The 23,888-nt window shown below is 47.5% G+C and overlaps 2 protein-coding genes across 5 annotated transcripts in view; one reads left to right on the top strand and one right to left on the bottom strand.

Annotated features, from left to right (window-relative positions):
- TADA1 (transcriptional adaptor 1) overlaps positions 1–1,464 on the top strand; it is a 30,479-nt gene extending 29,015 nt beyond the window's left edge. Inside the window, exon 8 of the mRNA XM_003415215.4 lies at positions 318–1,464. Coding sequence (XP_003415263.1) covers positions 318–470 — 153 coding nt within the window. The 3' untranslated portion in view covers positions 471–1,464. The remainder of the gene's footprint in view (positions 1–317) is intronic.
- On the bottom strand, positions 1,343–23,712 carry POGK (pogo transposable element derived with KRAB domain). 4 transcript variants are annotated; one of them, XM_064282895.1, is made up of 6 exons: positions 23,610–23,712; positions 22,069–22,202; positions 15,564–15,690; positions 14,732–14,830; positions 7,709–9,193; positions 3,839–5,688 (listed from the first exon to the last, which is right to left on the bottom strand). In XM_064282895.1, exons 2-5 carry the CDS (start codon positions 22,198–22,200, stop codon positions 7,722–7,724), a joined length of 1,830 nt encoding a protein of 609 aa, XP_064138965.1. In that variant the 5' UTR covers positions 22,201–22,202; positions 23,610–23,712; the 3' UTR covers positions 3,839–5,688; positions 7,709–7,721. The 4 variants fall into 4 exon arrangements, with proteins under 4 accessions (XP_023409995.1, XP_064138965.1, XP_064138964.1 ...); XM_064282894.1 differs by lacking the exon at positions 23,610–23,712 and adding an exon at positions 23,436–23,513; XM_064282897.1 differs by lacking the exon at positions 23,610–23,712 and adding an exon at positions 16,701–16,876 and having other exon boundaries at positions 22,069–22,179.
- Between the last annotated feature and the right edge of the window lie 176 nt (positions 23,713–23,888).

Below are 23,888 nucleotides of genomic sequence, written 5' to 3'. Positions count from 1 at the left end.
TTCAGTTTTTGTTGTTATTAAAGCCATTAATACTAGCCACATTTTTCATATCCTGGGCCCATGAGTTCTTCATAATTCACTCTCCCCAACCTGTGCACCTTCCCCTCTTCCCTACATGATAAAACAAAGAAAAAAAAAAAATCCTCTTGTTCCCTTTTGAGAACCTTGTTATGTCCTTTTTCCCAAGTTACCTGATTTGGGGTTTATGAGGTTCTGACTTCAAGGCGGCTCTGTCTGTTGCGTGGATGCTGTTTTATTTTGTATATTGAAAAAGCACACTAAAGTGTAATTGGAGACCTGCTGCTTTTAAACCGCAGGTCCACAGGGAAGTGATCCCCACACACACTGTGTATGCCCTCAACATTGAGCGGGTCATCATGAAGCTCTGGCACCCAAACCATGAGGAGCTGCAGCAAGACAGAGTTCACCGCCAGCGCCTGGCAGCCAAGGAGGGGCTCTTGCTCTGCTGAGTTAGAATCTGGGGGTATGAAGCCCTCAGCAAATTAGTATTGAGAGTTGAATGTTTTTGGGGTTCACATTTCAAGGCTGAAGTGTATAGTGTATATATAACCTTTCCTATGGAAATGTGTGACATAGACTACATTTTGTGTTGCTACTGTGAAGCCATCAACATAAACCTGACTGTGATGATGACCCAAGTATCTGTGTGTGCGTCACTTCAGTTATGGGAGTGAGAATTGAGTGAGTTCTGGAGATGTTCAGGCATCTGGGACTTAGTGTCCTGTGGTCTGCAGGTGAGGGGGATGACATCCTAGAAAAAAGAAGCCGTTATCACTTAGTCCCCATGATCAGCAGGACAACCACATCATATATTCTGTATCTGGCAAGTCTAAAATTTCTGTCTTTCTCACGTGTTTTGACTGAAATAACCTACACAGTGTTAAGTCACATACCTCCTTGAGTGACCAGTTCAATTTTTAATAACTGTAAGTAGGCCCCCCAAGATTCATCGTTACAACTCCACAGAGAATATGACTTGGCAATGCTGTGTTAATAGACAAAGTCCTTTCTTAGCATTAAAAAACAAAATAAAAATCTTAGAATGCAATTAACCTTGTAAACTGTCTCCCTTCACTCGTTTCTTTCAGTTTCACAGAGTTAAGACTTTGATTAGTGGGTTCATCTAATTAATTATTCCTGTAGAATATGTTTTAAGAAGTACTTAGAACCAGATTGGATTTGTGCTTGGTAATTCCCATCTGTTTCTACCCTTTCAAGTCATAAAGTGAAGGTAATTTACATTTCACAGTGTTACTGGTATCTTTTTTGAAGAGGTATGTTGTTCTTTACTGAAGATACAGTGTTGGTGAATGAAGTAGAATGTACAGATGGATTTGTGGAGGTCTTTTTTTTTAAATAATGTATATAATGATTAAATGTCTGGATCTGTGGATTTGATTTCATACTTTAAATGTGACAAATAAACCTTTTGGGAGAAAACAATGGTGTTTTTGTTTTTTAAAGTAAATACGTAAGGAATAGTGCCTTCTACAGAAATATGAAAAGCCCTGTTTTATGACAGACTTTTCAAAAGAGTGTAATAGCTGTGAAAGATTACAGCAGGCTCCAATTAAGATGCGCCATTTCTTCCTTTTGTGATGTGTAGATTAAGACTAAAAAGAAAAAAACAGTTTAGTTTCAGTTCCTGGCACAAGTCTGAAAAGCTTTTAGAGTTTTAGGGGAGGTAATACTCAGTTTTTAAGGTCTGGAAGAATTCAAACCAATACCCAGTGGTTATTTTGGACTACAAACACATGTGCCCTGATGCTGTCCAGGAAGTGTGTGATGTGTTAACATTTCATGGTCTTTGTAGATAGCCAGGAGGCTCAGTCATGGCCTGCTTTTCTAGGGTTGTGTATAACACAGGTAAGTCCAAAGAAATTCCTTACTATTCCCTAGGTCCTGCCCAAATCCCTAGAGTTACCTCCCTGGCCCGGCAGGCTTGGTAAGATGGCAGGATACAGAAGACTCTTGCCTCATGTACTTCAGGTTTACGCTCTATTGAAGACACTGAAGACGTCTGCTCTCTCTCTGCCAGTTTTCCTCAGGAACTCATTTTCTAAAGTGGGGAGATGGGGTTGAGGGCAGGGCAAGAAGGTGCAAAGAGTTAATATTGAGGATTTTCAAGAAAGCCCCTGAAAGAGACCCGAACTCATGTTCTGTTCATCAAAGGCTGGCTCCAGCTCCCCAGTGCTTCCTAAGAAACCCTGAGTGTTTTTATCAAAAATTACTTAGAAAATAATTGTTTCAATGAGGAAAAAAGTGGTAGAAACCAGGTAATTTCAAACGCAGAATAAAGCTTGATTTTTCCTGTATGAATTCCAGTTAATACCTGCCTTTTAAACCTATTGCCGTTGAGTTGATTGCGACTGAACTGCCCCATGGGGTTTCCAAGCAGCGGCTGGTGGGTTCTTAGGCTTGCAGCCTGGCTCATAACCACTGTGGTACAGGGATATCAGCAAAACTTGGTTTAATGAGGCTTATTTTACCTGGCACCACGAGGGCCATCTCAGCACTGTTACCCCCTACTGTTGTGATCCACAAAGCACAAATCTCACTTTTCCTCCCCATTGCCGGATTTCACAGAGTTGTCTTCTGATGACTTTGCCTGTGTCCCGTCATGTCCTCAACTCATACCACAGTGCCTCCAGAGTATCAAGTAAGGGCCAGGAAGCTCAGCTTTAGGGGTAAGACTTAAGAGGGTGTGGCTAACTAGTTAGTTCAGCATTTAATTCTGGTGGCTTAAAAAGCAAAAAGAAACGTTTATCCTTGGAGAGCAGACTGCTGTATATTTGAGTCTGGACACAGTGGAGTCCTTGGGTGGTGTAAACGGTAACCTTTGAAAGGCTGGAGGTTTAAGTTCACCTAGAGGCAATCTACTTCCAAAAAAGCCAGCCATTGAAATCCCTACTGACACACATGGGTTATGTCTCGTAGTCAACTCCACAGGCAACTGGTAACTGGTTGCTGTTGTGTGCCCTCGATTCTGACTTATAATGACCCTATGGGACAGGACAGAGTAGAATTGCCCCATAGAGCTTTCTAGGCTGTAATCTTTACAGGAGCAAATTGCTAGGTCCTTTCTCCCAGAGAGCCACTAGTGAGTCAGAATGGCTACCTCTCAGCAGCTGAGCCCTTGACCATTAATTACAGCACTAGGGCTCCTTGGTAACTGTTACAAGCCAAAAAACCAAACTCGTTGCCGTCAAGTTGATTCCAATTCATAGCAACCCTATGGGACACAAGCAGGACTGTCTCATAGCGTTTTTGTGAAGCAGCTGGTGGATTCAAACTGTTGACCTTTTGGTTAGCAGCCAAGCTGTTAACCACTGTGCCAGCAGGGCTCCGGTAACTGGTATGGGCATGATAAATTATCAGGACAACTTTTATTGAAAGAGCACACAATAAAAGACATACTAATTCATCACACTTTCATTTTTAAAGATATTTATGAGAACAGGATATCCTCTTCTGCCCATCAACTGATTAGCATATTTTCACTCATTTTAAATTAATGCCAGTTTTGGGGTTTCCTTTGTATGATTTTGTAATGGACCATCCTGGAAAGCACCTGAAACATGATTCTTGAGGAAAAGAACGGTTTCCCTTTTGAAGCTAGTTTAAAACCACGCACATCACTTTTCTTCCCTTTGTCTTCAAAAACAGCAGCATTACTCACACTGCCATCCCATGGGCAGACTTGTGGTTCAAGGGTGTAACAGACTGGTAGGTATCACACTGGATGGAGAACAGGATGGAGACAACAGCTTGGAAAGCAACAATGCCAGCAAGTAAATAAGAAAACCACCATAGCCTGTTGTCTTTATTATCAAAGTTTATTGTTGGGGTGAGTTCCTATCTACTGAGGAGTACAACTATGTCTCAATATGTGCTGTAATAACTCCAGGGTAATAGCCATTCTGCAAAATAGTTGTACTGGGGCTCTGTTAGGCATACAGATCATAATTAAGTCAGTGGGGAAAGAGCCCAGAGAAGCCCTGACAGTAGAGCCATTACTCTAGAAAGGTCCAGTGCTATGCAACCTGTAAGGCATCCTCCATCTGCTGATGATGAGACTCGAGTTGGTGGTGGAATGAAACAGGAGTTGAGACCATTTTCTACTCTTCTCGCCAAGACACCTACGGCTCCAATTAGGTATTGAACTGTAAAACCCTTTAAGCTCCCAAAACAAATGAAATAAGATGTAAAAAGAGGAAAGGGCCAGGAACTAGGGCAGTGGAGGATTAAGGAGAACTGGAGGGAATGGAAGGTTCTGGAATGGAAAGTAGCTGGGTTTAGAGGCCATCTGAGATGACAACATAATACAGGTAAAAACAAACGGGGAAACAAATACCAAAAGTTTACTCAGACACCAGAACTGACGTGAACTTTCTCCCTTTGGGGGGTAATTGGTTGTAAAAATACCAGAAAGGTGAATCACTAACAAGGGAATGAGTACCTGAGTAGAAACTGGTGCTTCAAGATGCCAAGAACACCTTATGATATACAGGTGAGCTGAGTCTACAGGAAGAAGTGGTTACAGTAATCTGTTATCCAGATTTGACACTGGAATGACATTTCTGGCAATGGCTTTGTCTACGAGGTTCTGGCATATTTTTGTAGCAGTTTTAAAGGAATGTTTTTTTAACACTCGACTTATGTGGGAATGCAAATTACTGTAGTGTAAAAATTCAATGCTCCCTCCCCCGACCTATATCCAGCAGGGTAGATTAAAAGTCCTGAAATAGCTGTGGCTAAAGGTCCAACCTCTCCCACCGCCTTGTGATAAAATTAAAGAAATCAACCAAACAAGTATCAGATGAGTCAGTGGGCCTCATACATAGAAGACAGCAGATAATTTATGGTGACTTCTTCGCAGGCAGCCTGAGAAACAGAAAAGCCTGTGTGCTAAATGCTGCCCTCTCATTAAATATAATAACGGGGGAAAAAAGGGCCATTAAACAAGACCCTAAGTAAGTCTAGCTGCCGAACAGATTGGGAAGATAAATAAAATGGCATAGTTGCTTTTAACTTCCATCTTCCACGCTAACCTAGTTTGTCTATTGAAACGCCACCTGCTGGCATCAGGCCAGTGTGTCCTCATTTTGCTGTTATCATTAATATCTCGTTTTTCCAAAAGAGGAAATGTGTAAGTCACAGGTGTACGTAAGTGACTCAACATTTCTACAAGGCCTTCTCTGTAGTCTTAACCTGTGTGAACACAGGCTCTACTCTTGGAAGCATTTTCAAAGGCAGGATAAAACACCGGCTTGAGGTTTTCTGCACAGACGACACCAGTAGAGCCGTGATGTGGATGAGTCCCTTGTTGGTGCTAAACAGACGGTCTCTTCTCCAGGAAATGCCTGTGTTCACTCCTATTTACAGGTTCCTTTTGATGGGCACACAGAGTAACCTCCAAACCAAGAAATGGGGCAGCAGTAGTTTCTTCTCCAATCGTATCTCTGATGAGTGAGTGTCCTAGACGCAGGTGATGCCTCACGTGGGTGTGGCTGGGCTGTGTCGCCCAGGTAGTTAGCACAGGCTGCCACCCAGACTCAGCCTGTTGGGAGCACTGTGGCCTTTTCCTGCTTCTCCCTCTGCACTCAGACTGCCAGCAATCTTCTAGAGGACGTTCCTCCCCAGTCATTGCAATCACAGTTTCTTTTGCTGGAAAACAGAGAAACCTAAGTATGAAATGATCCTTGGATTTTGGATATCTTGTAACTTAACAAACGCAATAATCCTATTGCCATATCATCAGTCCGATTTCCAAACAGATGAGAAGGGCAATTCTGTCCACATCCCTCCTATACCCTTTGCACAGGGCAAAGAAGGGCAACAGTAAAGAGAACGAGGTCAGTCAAGAAGAGCAAAGGCTGCCGGGGAGCCGCAGCTCAGCTCTAAGTCCACATGCTTCCTTTTCTCTCCTGACAGTTTCTGACTGACACCCCTGGGGAGAAAGAGCTTAGACTATTATAAATACATAAAAACGTCCCCTAGCAAGGCGAGGAAATGCAAAAGGTAAGCTGATGAGAGGAAAAGAGTGCACTGCACCTCAAGGGTGGATATGCAATACCAAAACAAACCAAACCGGCTGACATCCAGTCAATTCCGACTCATGGCGACCCTGCAGGACACAGCAGAACTACCCCATAGGTTTCCAAGGAGCGTCTGGTGGACTGGAGCTGCTGACCTTTTGGTTAGCAGCCATAGCTCCTAACCACTGTGTCACCAGGGTTTCCTGATAGCAATGGAGGCCGTAAAAAACAGCAAGCAGCAAGGCGCCTGACTTCAAGGGGTGGGCAAGTGATGGACATGAGACAAGAAGGCAATTCTGGTGAAGCTGGATGTAGTGCAAGGTTCTCTCTCGTTCTGTCGTAATTCTCATCACCCCAGAATTACAACGGGGTTTCAATGATATGGGTACAATTTGAATGGGGACAGGGAGGAGACACAAGCCACTCATTAACACATGGATGTACAGGATCAGGTGGGGTGAAAGAAACCAAAGAGGTCAAGACGGCTTCCAGTCGGTCCTCTGAAAAAGAAGGAATGGCCTCCTGCTTCGTAGCAAATACTGTGCGGAGGGACAAATTAGCCGACAATTAGAAGAATGAAAAGGAGGGTAAGATGAGTCATTTGTTTCCCTCCCGTATGCGGACATTCTCCTTGGTAGTGGGAGGGGTGACCTCATTTCACTTGTGTTGTCTGTTAGCCCCCCAACCCCATTTCCTTTTAAAACTGCTCCTCTTCTATATTCACCTCTGAGGATCCCAGGGCTATGGTCCTTGGCCCTAAGCTTTACTCACTTGTGCTATACAGGCACACTGTTTTATTTTCCTTTTTGTGCAAAGATTCAATTTAAAAATATGTCCCTTCGGACATCTGTTGAGTACAAGAAATGACGGTGGCTGCCCACTCCACACGTAGAAATTATTTTGAGAATAGGATGATGTTTTAACTCACTTAAATTCCATGGGACAATGCAAGCAGAAGCATGTAGTTTCTGCTTCCCCAGTGGGCACACTGCAGACTGCCCCAGGGCTGAGATCCTGGGGCCCAGAGGACCCCTCGCAAAAGGCACCCTCAGTGTTCTCCCTGTCCCAGCCCCACCAGGCCATATGCTCATTGGTCTTGTAACTTTTTGTTAACTGAGCAATGTTAAGACTATGCTCCTTCAGGCCCAAATATTTTATTTCAGCACTACAGCTCTCAGATGGCAGCTCACTCCGCTTGTTTTATTTATTATACAAGTGCTTCTGGGTCCGTAGGCTACAGAACAAACCACACACAGTAAAGTCCAGGCAATAAAAGTTTTGCATAAAAGAGAAAGTGTTGACGGCTTAGTATCTACACGATTACACCGTGGGCTATAACTTCAAGATACAGAAAAATAACTGAAACAGAAAAACTATACGTAGAATTCAAACACGTGCCAATGAAAAAACAAACCCGTTGCTGTCGAATCGATTCTGACTCATGGTGACCCTGTGTGACCCAGCAGAACTGACTGCTCCATGAGGTTTCCTGGACTATCATCTTTATGGAAGCAGACAGACAGGGCTTCTGCGGCACCACTGAGTGGGTTCAAACCGCCAACCTTTCGGTTAGTAGAGGAGCACACACCATTTGTGCCACCCAGGGACCTCTATCAGGGAACACAGGGTATTTATTCGTGGTCGCTCACCTTAACATTTCCTTCACTTGCTCTCCGCCATGCTTTCAGCATCACATTCTTTTGGTGGTTCCCCTCCTCCTGACAGTTCACTCTCAATTTCCCACAGGACATCATCTTCATCTTCCAAGTTGCTGGAGATGTGGCACTTCTTGAACCCTTGCACGATGGACTCACTTGAGATGCTATTCCATGCCACCATGACCCATTCCAGAAAGAGGCCCAGGGGTGGCTTCTTGGCATTCCCAGTGGGGCTCAGGGCCAGGTTCCCAGCCAGCAGCCAGTTGGAGTACTGGGCCCGCACACTGTCATTCAGGGGTTTGTAGACCACCACGTCCAGCACCTGAAGCTGCGAGGTCAGGCCTCCTGGGATGATAACCATGTCGGTGTTCATGTTTTCCATGGAGCTCTTCACCGAGTCAGTGGCATGGCCCCGAAAGCCGTTCAGGATCAGCATCCCTCGCTGCTTGGGTGCCGCACCAGTCCTCCGTCTCCACACCACTTCCAACCAGTCCTGCATCAAGTCCTCAGTCATCCATCCGTACCGGTGACAGCGGATTTCCATTCCACTGGGGAACTTCCCTGGCGGGATGTATGTCCCCCTCAAAATGATGTATGGAGGTAACTTCCTCCCATCAGCCAAGACACCGAGCATCGCTGTGATTTTCAGTTTTTCCCTGCCTGGAGTCTTGACCAATACGGGCTTCTCCCCTTGGTTGTCCACAGTCACCCGTGACGGCACCTCTAAACAAATTGGAGTCTCATCTGCATTCCCCATCTGCGCCACCTCATACTCATGCGTCCTCCGCAGGGCCAGGACACTCCGCTGGTAAGTGACCAGCTTCTCTGTCAGGTCTTCAGGCAGGTGCTGTGGCACAGGCACTTTATGCCTCAAAGACAGGTCATACCTTCTCATCATTCTCCGACACCAACCCAAGCTTGCTTTGAACCCTTTCTCTGGAATGTTCATTTCCTGGGCAATTTCGAGAGCTTTCAGCTGCATTGCCTCTCTGGTGATAGGGTCCCCTTTGGCCTGCATGTATCTGACATATTCGGCCACACGTTGGTCCACCAAAGCAAACCTCCCATTCTTGGGGCCCCGGAATGCCCGCCGCATGGCGTGGGCGTTTTGGAGTTGTGGCTTTACTTTGCGCCAGTCTCTGACATTTTTTTCCAACACTCCGAACTGCTTGGCGGCCTGGCAGTTGTTGGTGCTCTCGGCGTATTCCACCACCATTAACTTGAACCCTGCGTCGTAACTGCGGCGCATGCCTCGGCTGAACTGAAACTTGCCGGCGATATCGTCAGCCGAGAGGTCATACCCGGGGAAGCCCATGGCCATGTAGAAAGGGTACCCCTCGCTCCACTCGGGCAGCTCTGTGAGGTCCCGAGGCAAACGGAGGCCAAAGCTGTCAAAGTGGGAAGGCGGAGGAAATTGGGAGGCAGCACTCACTGGGCCTGCCCAATCTGGAGGCTTCACGTCAGAGTCTTCGTTTTCTGGGAGACAAGTAGGGAGGGGCAAAGACAATGCCAATAAGTAAAGCAATTTCTGGTTTATTACCCAAATTTCTGGTCAAAATGCAAGAATACCTTAATGTGAGAGTCACAAAAAGTAGTTAATTTTAATAACAGATGTTTTCATTGTTAAGGGCCGTCAAGCTGGTTTTCAACTCACAGTGACCCTATGTGACAGACTAGAACTGCCCCAAAGGGTTTTTTTTTTTTTTGAGCATATAATACTTTTACATTTTATTTTTTCATTGTACTTTAGATGAAGGTTTACAGAGCACATTAGTTTCTCATTAAACAATACACATATTGTTTTGTGACACTGGTTGCCAACCCCATGGCATTTCAACAGTCTCCCCTTCTTGACCCTGGATTCCCCATCACCAGCTTTCCTGTCCCCTCCTGCTTTCTCATCGTTGCCCCTGGGACGGTGTGCCCATTTAGTCTCGTTTTGTTTCACGGGCCTGTCTAATCTTTGGCTAAAGGGTGAACCTCAGAAGTGAGTTCGTTACTGAGCTAAAAGGGTGTCCGGCGGCCATACTCTCAGGGTTTCTCCAGTCTCTGTCAGACCAGTAAGTCTGGACTTTTTTTCTTTGTGTGTTAGAATTTTGTTCTACATCTTTCTCCAGCTTTGTCTGGGGCCCTCTATTGTGATCCCTGTCAGGGCAGTTGGTGGTGGTAGCTGGGCACCACCTAGCTGTGCTGAACTCAAGTCTCAGGGAGGCTGTGGTACTTGTGGTCCATTAGTCCTCTGAAGGGTTTTCAAAGCTGTATTCTTTACGGAAGCAGATTGCCAGATCTTTCTCCTGCACACCAACTGGGTAGGTTCGAACCACCAGTCCTTCCATTAGCAGCTGAGTGCTTAACTGCTGTGCCACCAGGGCTCCTTTTAATAACAGGTACCATTTCCTAAGACCTTATCCATGTGCCAATTTACATCTATTACCATACATAATTTTCACAGTAACTATATCCTTTACAGACGAGGAAAGTAAGGCTACAAAGGATAAGTAATGTATCAAGTGGCTGCGCTACACACTGGTAGATCTGAGAATTGAACATAAGCACCAAGCTTGGACCAAATAATAATTTGGGGGCTGTGTTTAGTTCAAAATAATTTTTATATGGACGAGAAGTCGAATATAACCCACAATACCACATAATATTAGAGAGATTTAGATGTACCACGGGCTGAATCATATTCCAGGAACCAAGAGTATCTTCTATAGCATAAAACTACATTTAGCAAAGTTAAGCTTGCAAGGCAGAAAACTGGTGACTAAGTTACCTAGTGCTGCTATAGCAGAAATACCACAAGCGGATGGCTTTAACAAATTTCTTTTCTCACTGTTTAGGAGGCTAGAAGTCCAAATTCAGAGTAGCAGCTTCAGGGGCAGGCTTTCTCTATTGGCTCTGGGGAAAGGTTTTTGTCTCCTGAGCGTGCTTCCTGGTTCTTTGGAGATCTCCATGTGGCTTGGCATCAGTCTTCCCCCATCTCTGCTCCTTTACCTTGCTTGTCATTTGTATCTCAGAAGAGACTGACTTAAGACACACCCTACACTAATCCTGCCCATCAACGTAACAAAGTCAACCCATTCAAAATGGAATTATAATACAAGCATAGAGGTTGGAATTTCCAACACGTATTTCTGGGGGACACAATTCATAACATTCTACCCTTTGGCCCTCAAAACTCATGTCCTTGCCACATACGAAACATATTCATGCCATCACATCATACCAAAATTCTTTAATCAACTCCAAGTCCCAAATCTCATGTTCTGAATCATCTAAATCAAATATGGGTGAGATGTTAGGCATATTCCATCCTGAAACAAAATTACTCTTCATCTGAGAGCCTTTGAAATCTAGAATACAGGCTATCTGCTTCTAAAACACAAAGGTGGAACAGCCACAAGGTGTGAATTTCCATAATAAATGGGAGAAATTGAAGGGAAAGAAAGATTAAGGGGCACCAAGCAAGTCCAAAACAGAGCAGAACAATTTACATTAGCTCTCAAGGTTAGAAAATAACCCTCTTCTCTTGAGGCCATCTGGGCAATGGCCCTTTGCCCAGACTCTGGGTATTGGCCATGCCTCAGGATTTCGGGTGGAAGCCTCTTGTCCCTGAGCTTCAGCTCTGCCTTCCAGGCGCCCTGAGACAGTAACTCTGCTCCCTGTGCTTTGGGTGCCCCATTCTCCCAGTTCACGTGAGTGGCGGTTCCAACCCTGCGGCCCTGGCAGGTCCTATTCTTCTGCCTTTTGGGCATGGCAGGCCCACTCCCCAGCTTTAGGTAGTGGCCCCATTCCCCTGGCACACCTTAACAGCAGCCCCACACTCCGGAACTAAGGTGGTGAAGATGCAACTCTTTAAAACCTAGGAGGCTGTGGCCCTACCCTTTGAAACCAAGAAGGCCCTGCTTCCTGTGCTCCTTCCAACAGTTCTGCTGATCTCTGAGCTGCTCCGGGGATGGTCCTTTTCTTTTCCTGGAGGACAACAGATGTAGCTTCTTTGGCCTGTTTCCTGCCTGCAGAATTCAAGAGGCAGACAGCGTTATTTCCCTGTCGCCTTCAATCTAAGCTGATGGGCTTTCTGCTGTGGTAGTTGGTTAGACCCATCAGTCACAGGCTTAATCTCTTCAACAAAAGATTGTGTAGCCACGTCCTTGGTGAACATTCTAGGACATGTGTTCTTACTCTGTACAACACAGTTTTCCAGATCTTAAAGCTGTTTTCATTTTGCACAGTTCATTTTTAAGTCCACCTCTTTCTTCTCACATTTTACTGCAAGCTTCAAGGAGAGACAATGCAGCATCCGTAAGACCTTGCTTAGAAATCTCATCAGCCAGATATCCAGGCTCATCACTTACGAGTTCTACCTTCCACCAAAAATTTAAACATAATTCAGACGAGTTCCTTGCCACTGCATACAAAGCATTGCTTTTCCTCCACTGTCCAAGCACATGCTCAACATTCTTCTTTTAAAGCCTCACCAGAAGTATATTTAACGTCCACATTTGTATCAACACTGTTGCTACTGCAGTACGTATTCTCGAAGACAGAGGCTTTCTCTGAAGTTCTCTTCACTTCCTTCTGAGCCCTCACCAGAATTGCCTTTGATGTCCATAATTCTACCAACAGTCTCCCCAAGGCAATCTAGGCTTTTACTACTGTCGTCAGGTGCCATCCAGTTGGTTCCGACTAAAAGAGGCCTTACGTACAACAGAACGAAACACTGCCCAGTCCTGTGCCATCCTCATAATCGTTGTTATGTTTGAGCCCACTGTTGCAGGCACTGTGTTAATCCATCTTGTCGAGGGTCTTCTATTTTTCACTGACCCTCTCCTTTACCAAGTATGTTTTTCTCCAGGGACTGGTCCCTCCTGATAACGTGTCCAAAGCTGGTGAGACTAAGTCTCACCATCCTCACTTCCAAGCAGCACTCTGGCGGTATTACTTCTAAGACAGACTTGTTCGTTCTTCTGGCAGTCCAAGATATATTCAATATTCTTCACCAACACTATAATTCATGGGCATCAATTCTTCTTCGGTCTTCCTCATTCATCATCCAGGTCTTTGCATGCATATGAGGCAATTCAAAATATCATGGCTTGGGTCAGGTGCATCTTAGTCCTCAAAGTGACATTTTTGCTTCTGAACACTTTCAAGAGGTCATTTACAGCAGATCTGCCCAACGCAATACGTGGTTTGATTTCTTGACTGCTGCTTCCATGGGTGTTGATTATGGATCCAACTAAAATGAAATCCTTGACAATATCAATCTTTTCTCCATTTATCATAATGCTGATTATTGGTCCAGTTGTGAGGATTTTTGTTTTATGTTGAGGTGTAATCCCTACTGAAGACTGTAGTTTTTGATCTTCATCAGTGTTTCATTATCAGTAAGCAAAAACGTTCCCTTTCAGCAAGCAAGGTTGTGTCATCTGCATATCAAATGTTGTTAACGCATCTTCTACCAGTCCTGAGGCCACATTCTTCATATAGTCCACCTTCCCTGATTATCTGCTCAGTGTACACGTTGAGTAAGTATAGTGAAAGGATACAACCCTGACACATACCTTTCTGGATCTGAAACTATGCAGCATCCCCTTGCTCTGTTCAAACGACTGCCTCTTGGTCTATGTGCAAGTTCCACATGAGCACAATTAAGTGTTCTGGGATTCTCATTTTTTTCTTTTACTATTACTATTAAAAAAAAACTATTAGGCACCTTAAAACTCTTCCACCTCTTACCCATTACCTAATTCCAAAACCACTTTCACATTGTAGTTGTGCGCGCAGCAGAGCCCACTCTTCCGTTATCAAATTGTCTTCTTTAGTGTTGCTGTAACAGAAATACCACCAGTGGATGGCTTGAACAGACAGAAGTTTATTCTCTCAGAGTTTCGGAGGCTGTAAAGTTTGAATTCAGGGTGCCAGCTCCAGGGGAAGGCTTTCTCTGTTGATTCTAGGGGAAGGTCCTTGTCTCTTCAGCTTGTTTCCTGGTTCCTTGGCGATCTCCATGTGGCTTGGCATTAGTCTTCCCCCATCTCTGCTCCTTCAGCTTGTTTATCTTTTTTATATCTCAGAAGAGAATGACTTAGGACACACCCTACACTAACCCTGTCTCCACAACATAACAAAGACAACACATTTCCAAATGTGATTACAACCACAGGCAAAGAGGTTAGGATTTACAACACATACCTTTGGGGGACATGATTCAATCTTTAACAATTGGTTTGGTTTTGCAAACCAATGTCAGAATTGGGTTTCATCAGAAGGTGGTTACAGAAATTGAGTGTGATTTGGGGAAATTACCATATTTTATTAAAACTAACATGCCACCCATTATTAGATGCTCTATTATATGTCATGAAGAAAAAAAAAATGCCACTAATTAAACTAACACATGTCATCAATTTTAAGAGGCAAACAATTCCAGAGATGTTAAAATGGTGGGGAGAAATACATCTTAGAATCAATGAAATAGGGCATTTTAAACTCTTTCCTAAGAAGAGAAGGCAAACGAAACCATTCTGCCTGTCTGGAAGCTATGCTCTGTTTATCCAACTGCTACTCTCCTGCTCATATTCCTTGATAAAGGACTACGTGTTGTTTAGACAGGTTTGTTTGAATATGCACCCAGTATGAAATGAACAGGCAGCTGGGGTGATACCTCTGGAAGTGGGCTGCATCACACTGCCCCTAGCTTTGTAGGGGCCCTGGTTCACTGCTGACGTGGTCACGTTAACAAAGATATGCTAGGCCAAATGTGTCTTAAGCTGCATTTCACTGCACCTCCTACAGCCTACAGATGAAGAACTGGAGACTCAGGTGAAAGAAGCCACCTAAGGTCATACAGAATTAGAGGAAAGAAGACTTTTTAAAATTCTAAAGCCAGTACTCTTCCTGCCTTGCAGCCTGACTCCCTCTGAGAGCCCCAACAAGAGGTACACGGAAAGGTAGACTCCAGCTTCCTAACGCTCCCATGTGTACGGATGCCAAACTGATGAAGTGTACTACCTGGGAAAGGTCCTCCTTGGAGCTGCCATTCGTTAGACTTCTGAGACTCTTCCTCCCCTTCCAGCCGAGTGATCATGTCCGGCTTAGGAAATGGGAATTCTGTTTACAGGAAATGAAACAGCTGTGTGTTACAGTCCTGGAGGGCTGCCAAAGTAGAATACTGAAGGATCTCCCCGACCGCCCGCTACCACCTCAGTTCTCTTAATATGGAGATTTGAGAAAGGAAGGGGGAAACGGGTCAGGGAAACATAAGGAAAAAAACATGGCGGAATAGAGGCCTGCCCAAGGGAACTTATGGATCTCTTCTAAAGAGGGCGGCACTCACAACCACTACATTTAGCAGGAAGTGGGTCAGCCACTGATCTGATGAACTTTTGGGAAATGAGCAATCTGGGGAATCTCTCCAAATGGATACATTCCAATAATACGGATGGTAGCCATGTGGGGAGGGGAGCAAAGATTCTTTGGGGGCACGTCCCCAAGCTTCTGAGGCTAATGATAGCAAGGAAGCCTGCCTTCCCTCCTTTGGAACACAAGAACCATAGGCCTGGATCCATGGTGACATTTCTTAGGTTATATATATTTATTGCTAACGAGAATGCCTGAGTTGCACTGGTCGCAGTTCTGAGAAGTGGCACACGTCGCTGAGATAGATGGATGCCACATTGATATCCTGCCCAAATGAAAAATAGGAAATTCAGTGGGAACGGCACTGAGGGGACACAGTCCAAGTTCAAGAGAAAAGGATGTCTGGCTAGACCAGAGAACAAAGACAGAGATACAATTCTCTGGGCTCAGAGCATCTAGGAGACAAAGGAAAACAAAGCTTTACCCAGGGACAGGACAGTTTCATAATTCATCCTCATGACTTCCCGGTAGAGGGCCTTTTGTTGCTCCGTCAAAACTTCCCACTCCTCATCGGAAAAATATATGGCCACCTCATCAAATAGGGCCGGTACCTGGAACAGTGAACAGGCCTTTCTCAACAACTAATAGACACATGCAGACAGATGCACAGCAAAGGCAGGACCTGAGAGACCACCTGGCCCAGTCCTGCAGTGTACAGGTAAGGGGCCGTGACCCAGAGGGCTAAATAGTCTGCCCGTGTTTTTGTGGCAATCAGAAGTAAAACAGGACAAGAGGTCTTACGCCTCACTCCACCATGGCAGGCTGTACCCCTCAGTTCGTGGTAAAGAAAAGCCGCACCCTGAGAAGAAAACTCTCCCTACCACACGCTGGCAGGACAGGGACACTGGGCACCTTCCTCTCATGCACTAGGAGTCCGGTTAGAGCTGCTTACGGCATCACCCCTGACTTCAGAAACGGGAACCAACCACACTCAAGGAAACACCTCAAGAAACCTCCCCTACCAACCCGCTCACCCCAACCATGTGCTTCCCCTTATCCCCCAAAGACCCTCAGTCTGGGTGGGTGTCTAGGGGAGCTAGGGCCTGGGCTGGATTTGGTTTGTAAATTCAAGTAGGATTACTGCTGTCATTGGGTCTTTGGAAAGGGACGCTATTACTTTCTATCAATACAGCTTCCTAGTCCTATTAACATGGCCTCTCGGCTGTTTGATGATACAGGTGGGAGGTTTTCAGTTCACCTGGGGGATGCATCAGTTACGATGCAGGGTTTAAGTTAAAGGAACTGTACTCTCCACTTCCAGTTCTACCCTAGTGGCTGACTGGGAACCCAGAGGCGCCCAGGGAGGAACCCATGAGGGCAAGGGCCCTACCTGGCCTTACTAGCCTACAAGAGCACAAGCAGGAAGAGAGAAGGACTAATTAGAGCTTAAATTTATTTAATGAGATACTAGAGCAAACTTGTTTCCTTCTGCTTAGGCATGGCTGGCAGAAAGCCCTGAAGACAATTCCTTTCCTGCAGGGAAGATGGCTCTACCCTCCCCTTTCCGGCCAGCTGGGGGAGGCTCTTTAGCAGCTAAAGGCAAGCAGCCACGCAAACCAACCTCTTCTCGTTTAGCAAATATTTGTTTTTCTTCACACAATATTTTTTTTCTTTTGGTCATTGAAACTCCTCCGCAGCTCATCGCATTAGTGGTAAGAAATCACTGGGCAGCTTGTTTCAGGTTGGTTCTTTTGTATTTCCACTTTCAAAGCTATTCCCCAAAGCTGGATGCAGGGTCTGGGTGATGACAAGAACATTTACTCTCAGCTCAGAAAGCTGGTCCAGGCCTACACCGCCTGCATGCAGCCTCTTCAGGTGTGAAGTCATCCATCACTTAAACTGGCCTTTCCTCCTTTATGGAAGCCCACTTATTTCCTCCTTCCCCCCTGTATCTCACTGCCACACCATCTTACATTTAAACTCAAACCAGCTGTAACCGAGTTGACTCTGACTCATAGCGGCCCCATGCGTGTCAGGGTACAACGGTGTTCCAGAGAGTTTTCAATGGCTGGTTTTTTTGGAGGTAAACCTCCAGGCCTTTCTTCTGAGGCATGTCTGGGTAGTCTCAATCTCCAATCTTTCAGTTAAGGAGCACTTCCTAGTGCTGGCCCTGTACCTGCTTCACTTATTCCCCCCACTTCTGTGGAGAAGTAGGCATAACCCCATTTAATCAAGGAAGAAGCCGGCCCAGAAAGGCTACAATGCTAATCCAAAGTCACACAGCTAACGAACAGTAGGGCTGACATCTGGACCTAGCATTGCCTGTCTCCAAAGCTCCTGCTCTTACGCAGAGAACAGCGCAGCCCATTGGGTGACTGAGACTCAGTGTCCCCCACCCTCCTGCCTGGCTTTTTTATTTGCTTGTAGTTCCCTGAACAAACCATTCTCTGACGCCTCCAGGTCTCCGCACACACTTCTCCCTCTGTCTCGGAGCCCCTCCTCATTCTCTGCCTGCCTAACGCCCACCCATGTCCTAAGACTCATCCTGGGTGTCCTGCTCCCTGTGCCAGGTGCCCTCCTACACGCGCCTGCAATGCCCTGAACTTGACGCTGCGGCAGCACTTACCAGTCCGCATCACTCTTTTTGATTCCGCATCTGCTTCCTCTACTAGTACACAAGCTTGTGGAGGGCAAAGCCTGTGCTTACTCAGTTTTGCTTCCCTAAGTCTAGGGCACTTCTTGGAGATAGCATCCATACCAAACCCACTGCCATCGAGTCCACTCTGACTCATAGCGACCCTACAGGACAGAACAGAACTGCCCCATAGGGTTTCCAAGGAATGGCTTGTGGATTTGAACTGATGACCTTTTGGTTAGCAGCCAAGTGTAGACAGTTGTCATTAAAAATATGTCTTTGAATAAACGATCTAAGCAAATAATCTCTGGATTTCTCTTTTCTTGTTCCACTTGGAACAGCTTCAAATAAGCATTAAATTTTATCTGTCACAAAACCAAGGCTACTCTTTGGAGTAACAATGGACAAAAATCCTTAAGTGTGAAATACTAGGAGGTAAAAATGGATTGTCTCTAGGTTTTCCTCAGACTTATTCACCAACTGGAAAGCCAGTCAGCCCAGGAATTTTCCACCCACCCTTTCCCACTCCACAGGCTTTGATGCAACTCTCCCTTTGGCTTCTTCTCTCCCTAGAAGTTCCAGATTCAGGCCATTCCTATTTATAGCCCCTCTTCCTTTGTCAGTAAAACTAGATGCAGGCCTGGCTATGCCCATTGCTTCAGAGTAACACATCCTCTAAACCAAACTCAACCCACCGCTGTCAAGTTGATTAAGACTTGTAACCACCCTATCGGACAGAGTACAACTGCCCCATAGGGTTCCCCAGGCTGGAATCTTTACAGACACAGGCTGCCACATCTTTCTCCCACAGAGGAGTTGGTGGGTTTGAACCATCGACCTTTGGGTTGGCAGCTGAGCCCTTAACCATTGCACCACCAGAGCTCCTAACACATCCTAGGCCTGAAAAAAATATCAGGAGCCCTGAAGCCAAGAGGAGATCAGAGGCGGGTACGGGATTCATCGCCTCACACTGCGACTGAGCCACGCAGGATCTTCACACAAGACCACATTATGCTCCAGAAGCACATAGTACAGTGGCTGAGAAATTCTCCTCACAGCAACCCTCTGTGTGAAGCCAGCGAGCCTTCAGCCAGGCCCTGCTGTGCAGGCTCCCCCACTCCACAGAGGCCTTTTATCTGGCTGAGCCCAGCAGAAGGTAAACAGGACCAGCCCTGGGCAACATGAAGAAGTCAGCCAGCCTGTGGCCAACCCCCAGCCACCCTTTCTTGGCCCTGCAGGTAGATGCCCCCAATCCTGCCCTCCTCCCCTTCCCTCAGAAGATCAGAGACACGTGTGACAGGTGTTCTTCCGTTAGTTTGCATGCACTGCCTTGCTCTGCCCAGGAAGTTGGCATTCCAACCTTGTCATAAAGTGCTTATACATTCCAGGGCCTCACTGAAGCCTTACAACCACCTGGCAAGGAGGGCGGGGATCTCGCAGGGGGAGGCTGCACTAGTGCAGCACGCTGTGTGCCAGGCACTGTGTCAGGACCTACCTCGTACACGTTTAATTACAGCATCTCATAGAACCCTTTAAATAATCTAGGGATACGGGAATTAGGGAGCCCTGGAGGCACAGTGGTTAAGCGCTTGGCTGCTAACCAAATGCCTGGCAGTTCAAATCCACCAACCGCTCCTTGGAAACCCTGTGGGGCAGTTCTAGTCTGCCCTATAGGGTCGCTGAGTCAGAATCGACTTGATGGCAACAGGTTTTTTTTGGGAGGGCGGTTTATGGGAATTACTACCCCACTTTTATGGATTAAAAAAAAAAAAAAGTGGTTAAGTAACTCGCCCAAAGTCACAGAGCTTTCTCACCAGGCAACTTACACCTTAGCATGGTGGCTCTCAGAACCTTAAAAAAGTTGCCTTCTAGTCCACCATGACTGCTCCATGGGGTTTTCAGTGGCTGATTTTTCACAGTAGATCACCAGGTCTTTCCTCCAAAGCACCTTCGGGTGGACTGAACACGTTAACCATTTGTACCACACAGGGACCGTGGTGAGAGCCTTAGGCTTCCCTCAGAAGCATGAACTGAAGACTGATCCCTCAGAGCTCGTAAGGAGAGTCCAACTCCCTGGCACAGCACTCCACACCCAAGCGGCTGCTCGTGGCCCACGGCCTGGCCTACCTCTCCTGTCTTACCTGTTTCCACTCCTCACCATGCACTGTGGGTTCCAGCCATGTGAACGGCTCCTAATTCCACACACAGGTTTCTCTCCCCAGTGCCTTTGCTTGTGCTGTCCTCTCCTCCCAGAACGCTGCCCCATCCCTGGGTTGATTCCACTCAGGACCATGATACAGTTCAAACTGCACTTTTCCTTTTTCTACTTGAAATTGTGTTTCTACTCCAATTCTCCTATGGAATTTTATCCTAACATATAGTATGGTTCTTATGTCAGAAAGGCTTTTGATTGCCTAACATCATTCAAAATGCCTATCTAAAATACAGACTCAGTTCTTTTCTTCCCCTAGTTTAACGCTCTAGAGCAGGGTTTCTCCACCTCAACACTCCTGACATTTCGGGCTGGATAACTCTTTGTTGTGGGGGATGTTCTGTGCACTGTAGGATATTGAGTTGCATCCCTTAATGTCAGTGGAATCCCACCCCTCCCCCCCAGCCATGATAAAAATGTCTCCAGGTATTACCCAATGTTCCCTGAGAGGCAAAACTGCTCCCAGCTGATACCACTGCTCTAGACTAGGTCAAAGGAGCCCTGGTGGTGCAACAATCAGGTGCTTGGCTGCTAACGGCAAGGTCTACAGCAGTTTGAACCCAGACAGTGGTTCCACAGGAGAAAAGACCTGGTGGTCTGCTCCTGTACAGAGTACAGCCAAGAAAACCCTATGCAGCAGTTCTATTCTGTAACACATGGAGTCGCTATGAGTTGAAAATTGACTCAATGGCACCCGACAGCAGACCAGGCCAGTGATGAGCGGCCTCCCTCCTCTTGGCTGCCACTGCATCCTGAGGTGACCTCCACCACTGTGCTTTGCCCACTACTGTTAACCATCTGTTTACTTCCCTGTCTTCCTCATGGGACTAGCAACACCACAAGGGTAGGGATCTGGTCTTCACAGCACCTAGCACTGTGCTTGGCAACTGCCGGATGGATGGCAGAGCCCCTAGAGGCCACCAACGCCAAATCCCCAGTACCACCAGGCTGCTGGTCCCCCTCTTCCAGCTTCTCTGGTTACTTCCTTCTTTCCCAACTCAAGTATGGTCTTCGCCTTGCTCTTTTCTCACGGCCTCAACACACTCAGATGTCCACTGTTCCTGCACTTGCTTTCCAAGGCTCTCTACTCCATCTAGACACCCTGGGTTGGCCAACTTGACTTCTAAACCCAGGGCCTCTGCTGCCTTCAGGTCTCATTCCAGGCCAGATGGGACTGACTCCTTCCTTCCAAGGCCTCCTCAGCTGGGGGAGTCAGAACTGGGTAGGATGACAGGGTGGGCAAACCCGAGCCTGTGTTGATGTTTTTGAGATATAATGTGCACACAGCAAGATGCACTACTTTAAGGGTATGGATCAAGAGACTTGTTTTTAAGGACAAGTGTCAGTGTACACGAGTATTCTTGGCACGAAACATCTCCCTGTGGCCCAGTTCCCTCATATGGGAAGGGATCTGGACTGATGAGTTGGAAGTAGCATGGTTCTATGAATACAGGTCTTTCCTTAGAAAGAAAGACTATTACAAATACTGAGATTGTTTATATAAGATGGGAAGCTAAACACGGAAAAGGAATGTCAATCTGTTGCTTATTTAAAAAGTTTATTATTCATGCCCAATTATCACGAAGTCTAGTAACTGTAACTATAAATGTAAATACCTGTTGCATTTACACCTTTATAAGTTTACTCTATCACACTATTCTGTGGTAAATCTCCATATCCCGTTGCCCACCGCCCCAAACCCTCGTCCTGGCACAGCTGGACATGCAGCTGTCCTGTGTGAATTATTAATAAGAGGTACTCACACAGAACCAAGTGGCCTGGGCTCACAAAGCTCTCCTCACACCAGCTCAACACTCCAAATCTTATTTGAAATGGTTCCCTTTGCCCAGAAGTCAGGCAGCAAACATTTATTTGGCGCCTACAATTTACCTGGGATCAAGCAGGATTCAGGGGTGAAGAGAAACAAGGCCTTTTGGATTTCTAGCCCAGTGATGATAAGGACACCGGAAGGCTGTTCCCATAACCCGCATTCTTCAGGCAGCCTTTTAAAGCCACAGGACTGTTTTCTCAGGAATGCAAACATACCGGGCTGGGCTATTTTTAGTTCCCCTGTCTGCCTGAGAAGGAGACTTCACACAAGCCTGGCTCCCAGGCTTGCTCCTCACCCCACACCTCACTTACCCATCCGCCCTCTGAGCAGATTCGCACTTTCTGCATGTCCGAGTGGCCATCCTCCAGGTCCCGGCTCTGAATCTCTTCTTCCTCTTCCTCTTCCTTCAGGGTCATATTGAGAGGGTAGGCTGTGGACTCCATGTCTGCAAGAGAGATTCAGTTCAGAAAAATCAGGTGTCAGCGTGAGCTCTTGTGATAGGAGAGGTTCAGCGTACCTTTCAGCTTCAGACACTATGCAGGCTGGAAGGCAGAAAGGGAACAGAGCCAGGCCTGAGGAGGAAGGGCTCCAGGGAAAGCACTAGGAAGCTGGAAGGCGACATATTTGATTATGATAAGGGGCTGTGGGCAGGGAGTAGATCTGGATGCCTTTAAATATTTAAAAAGCTATCTGTGGAAGAGAGACCAGACTGGTTCTGTAGGGACCCAGAGAGCAGAACTGAGGCTGTGGGTAAATATTCCCAGAGGAGGTTGAGGCACTGCATTAAAAGGCAGAACTTTCTCACAGCAGTGCCATCGGAACATGGAGTCAGTGGCAGGAGAAGGGTGCTGATTGCCTATCAGCGAAGGGGTGTGAACACAGATAGGACATTTACTCAACTGGTCTGTTACTAGAGGCGAGTTAAGCATGATGAGGGTGGCTGGCCCAGAATACCCACCACCTGGCTTTTCAAGGGCAATTCCAAATTCAAACGTTCTGTCCATGAGTCTGTTTGGAATATGGAGTCACTCTTTTTTTTTCTGCCTTAGGAGCCTCTGTGAGCCAGGGAGTCAGTGACACATAGAAGGGGTAATGCCTGGATACTCAAGAGGGTGCAGAAATCTCTGCTGGCCGCCCAGACTTTGGGGCCCACCCTGACCACGAAATGACTCCGTCGCATCTGGGCCACAAAAGCTCTTGCCTAGCTCGGAGGCCAGTACAAAGGGCCGCGCTCCTGCCCTCTAGGGGCGCGGGTAAATGCTAGGTGTGCAGTCAATGTGCATCCTGCAGACTGCGTCCTCCGGCGGTGCCAAAGAAAAGATGCCTCCAGAGTTCAAAGTCAGCTTCTTCAGTATTTCCAAGAGACGAGCGAACGCGGCAGGGATGGGTCAGGGGCGGGCGAGGCAGGCTTCACACTCGCCCAAACTTGGCCACCGCCTCCCGCCGGCACCCAGGCAGGAGGTGGGAGGGGACGACGCACCGCGGCGAAGGTGCCCGCAGCGACAGCCGCCGCCCGCCCGCCCGCCCTCTCCCCGGCGCCCCGCCCGCCGCTGCCGCCGCGCCCCCAGGCGCGCTGGTGTTTCTCCTGCCATCTTGTCCCATTTCCCTTTCTCCGTGGCCCCGCGCCCCGCCGGCCGGCCCGCCTCCCCCGCCCGGGCCCTCCCGGCCCGCAGCGCACCTGCGGAGCGGCGAGCGCCGGCGCTGCCTCCCTCCCCGGCGGGCCCGCAACAAAGGCGGCGGCGGCGGCAGCTGCAGCCTCGGCGCCCCCGCCCGGCCGGGCCGAGCCGCCCAGGACCCGGGGAGGGGCCGCGCCGCCCCCGCTCCGCTGGCCGGGCTGCCCGCGCGCACTCACCGCCGGGCCGAGCGGCCGGGGCGCGGGCCGGGGCCGCGGGCTGGGGACGCCGAGGGCTCCGGCCGGCTGTCAGAGCGCCATCCTTTCCGCCCCTCCGGCTTCCCGTGCGCGCGGCCCCTCGGGAGGGAGCGAGGGAGGACACGTGGTGGGAGGAGGGAGGGTCCGGCCGGGAGCTGAGGGTGTTGGGAGGCGAGGGGAGGAGCGCGGCTGATGTCAGCAGGCCTCGGCGGCGGGGGGACGGCGCCCGCGCGAGCTCCCGGACCCTCCTCCCGGCGCGGC

The sequence above is a fragment of the Loxodonta africana genome, chromosome 3, assembly GCF_030014295.1.
Source record: "Loxodonta africana isolate mLoxAfr1 chromosome 3, mLoxAfr1.hap2, whole genome shotgun sequence".
NCBI lineage: Eukaryota > Metazoa > Chordata > Mammalia > Proboscidea > Elephantidae > Loxodonta > Loxodonta africana.
This window is presented reverse-complemented; position numbering and strand designations above follow the sequence as displayed.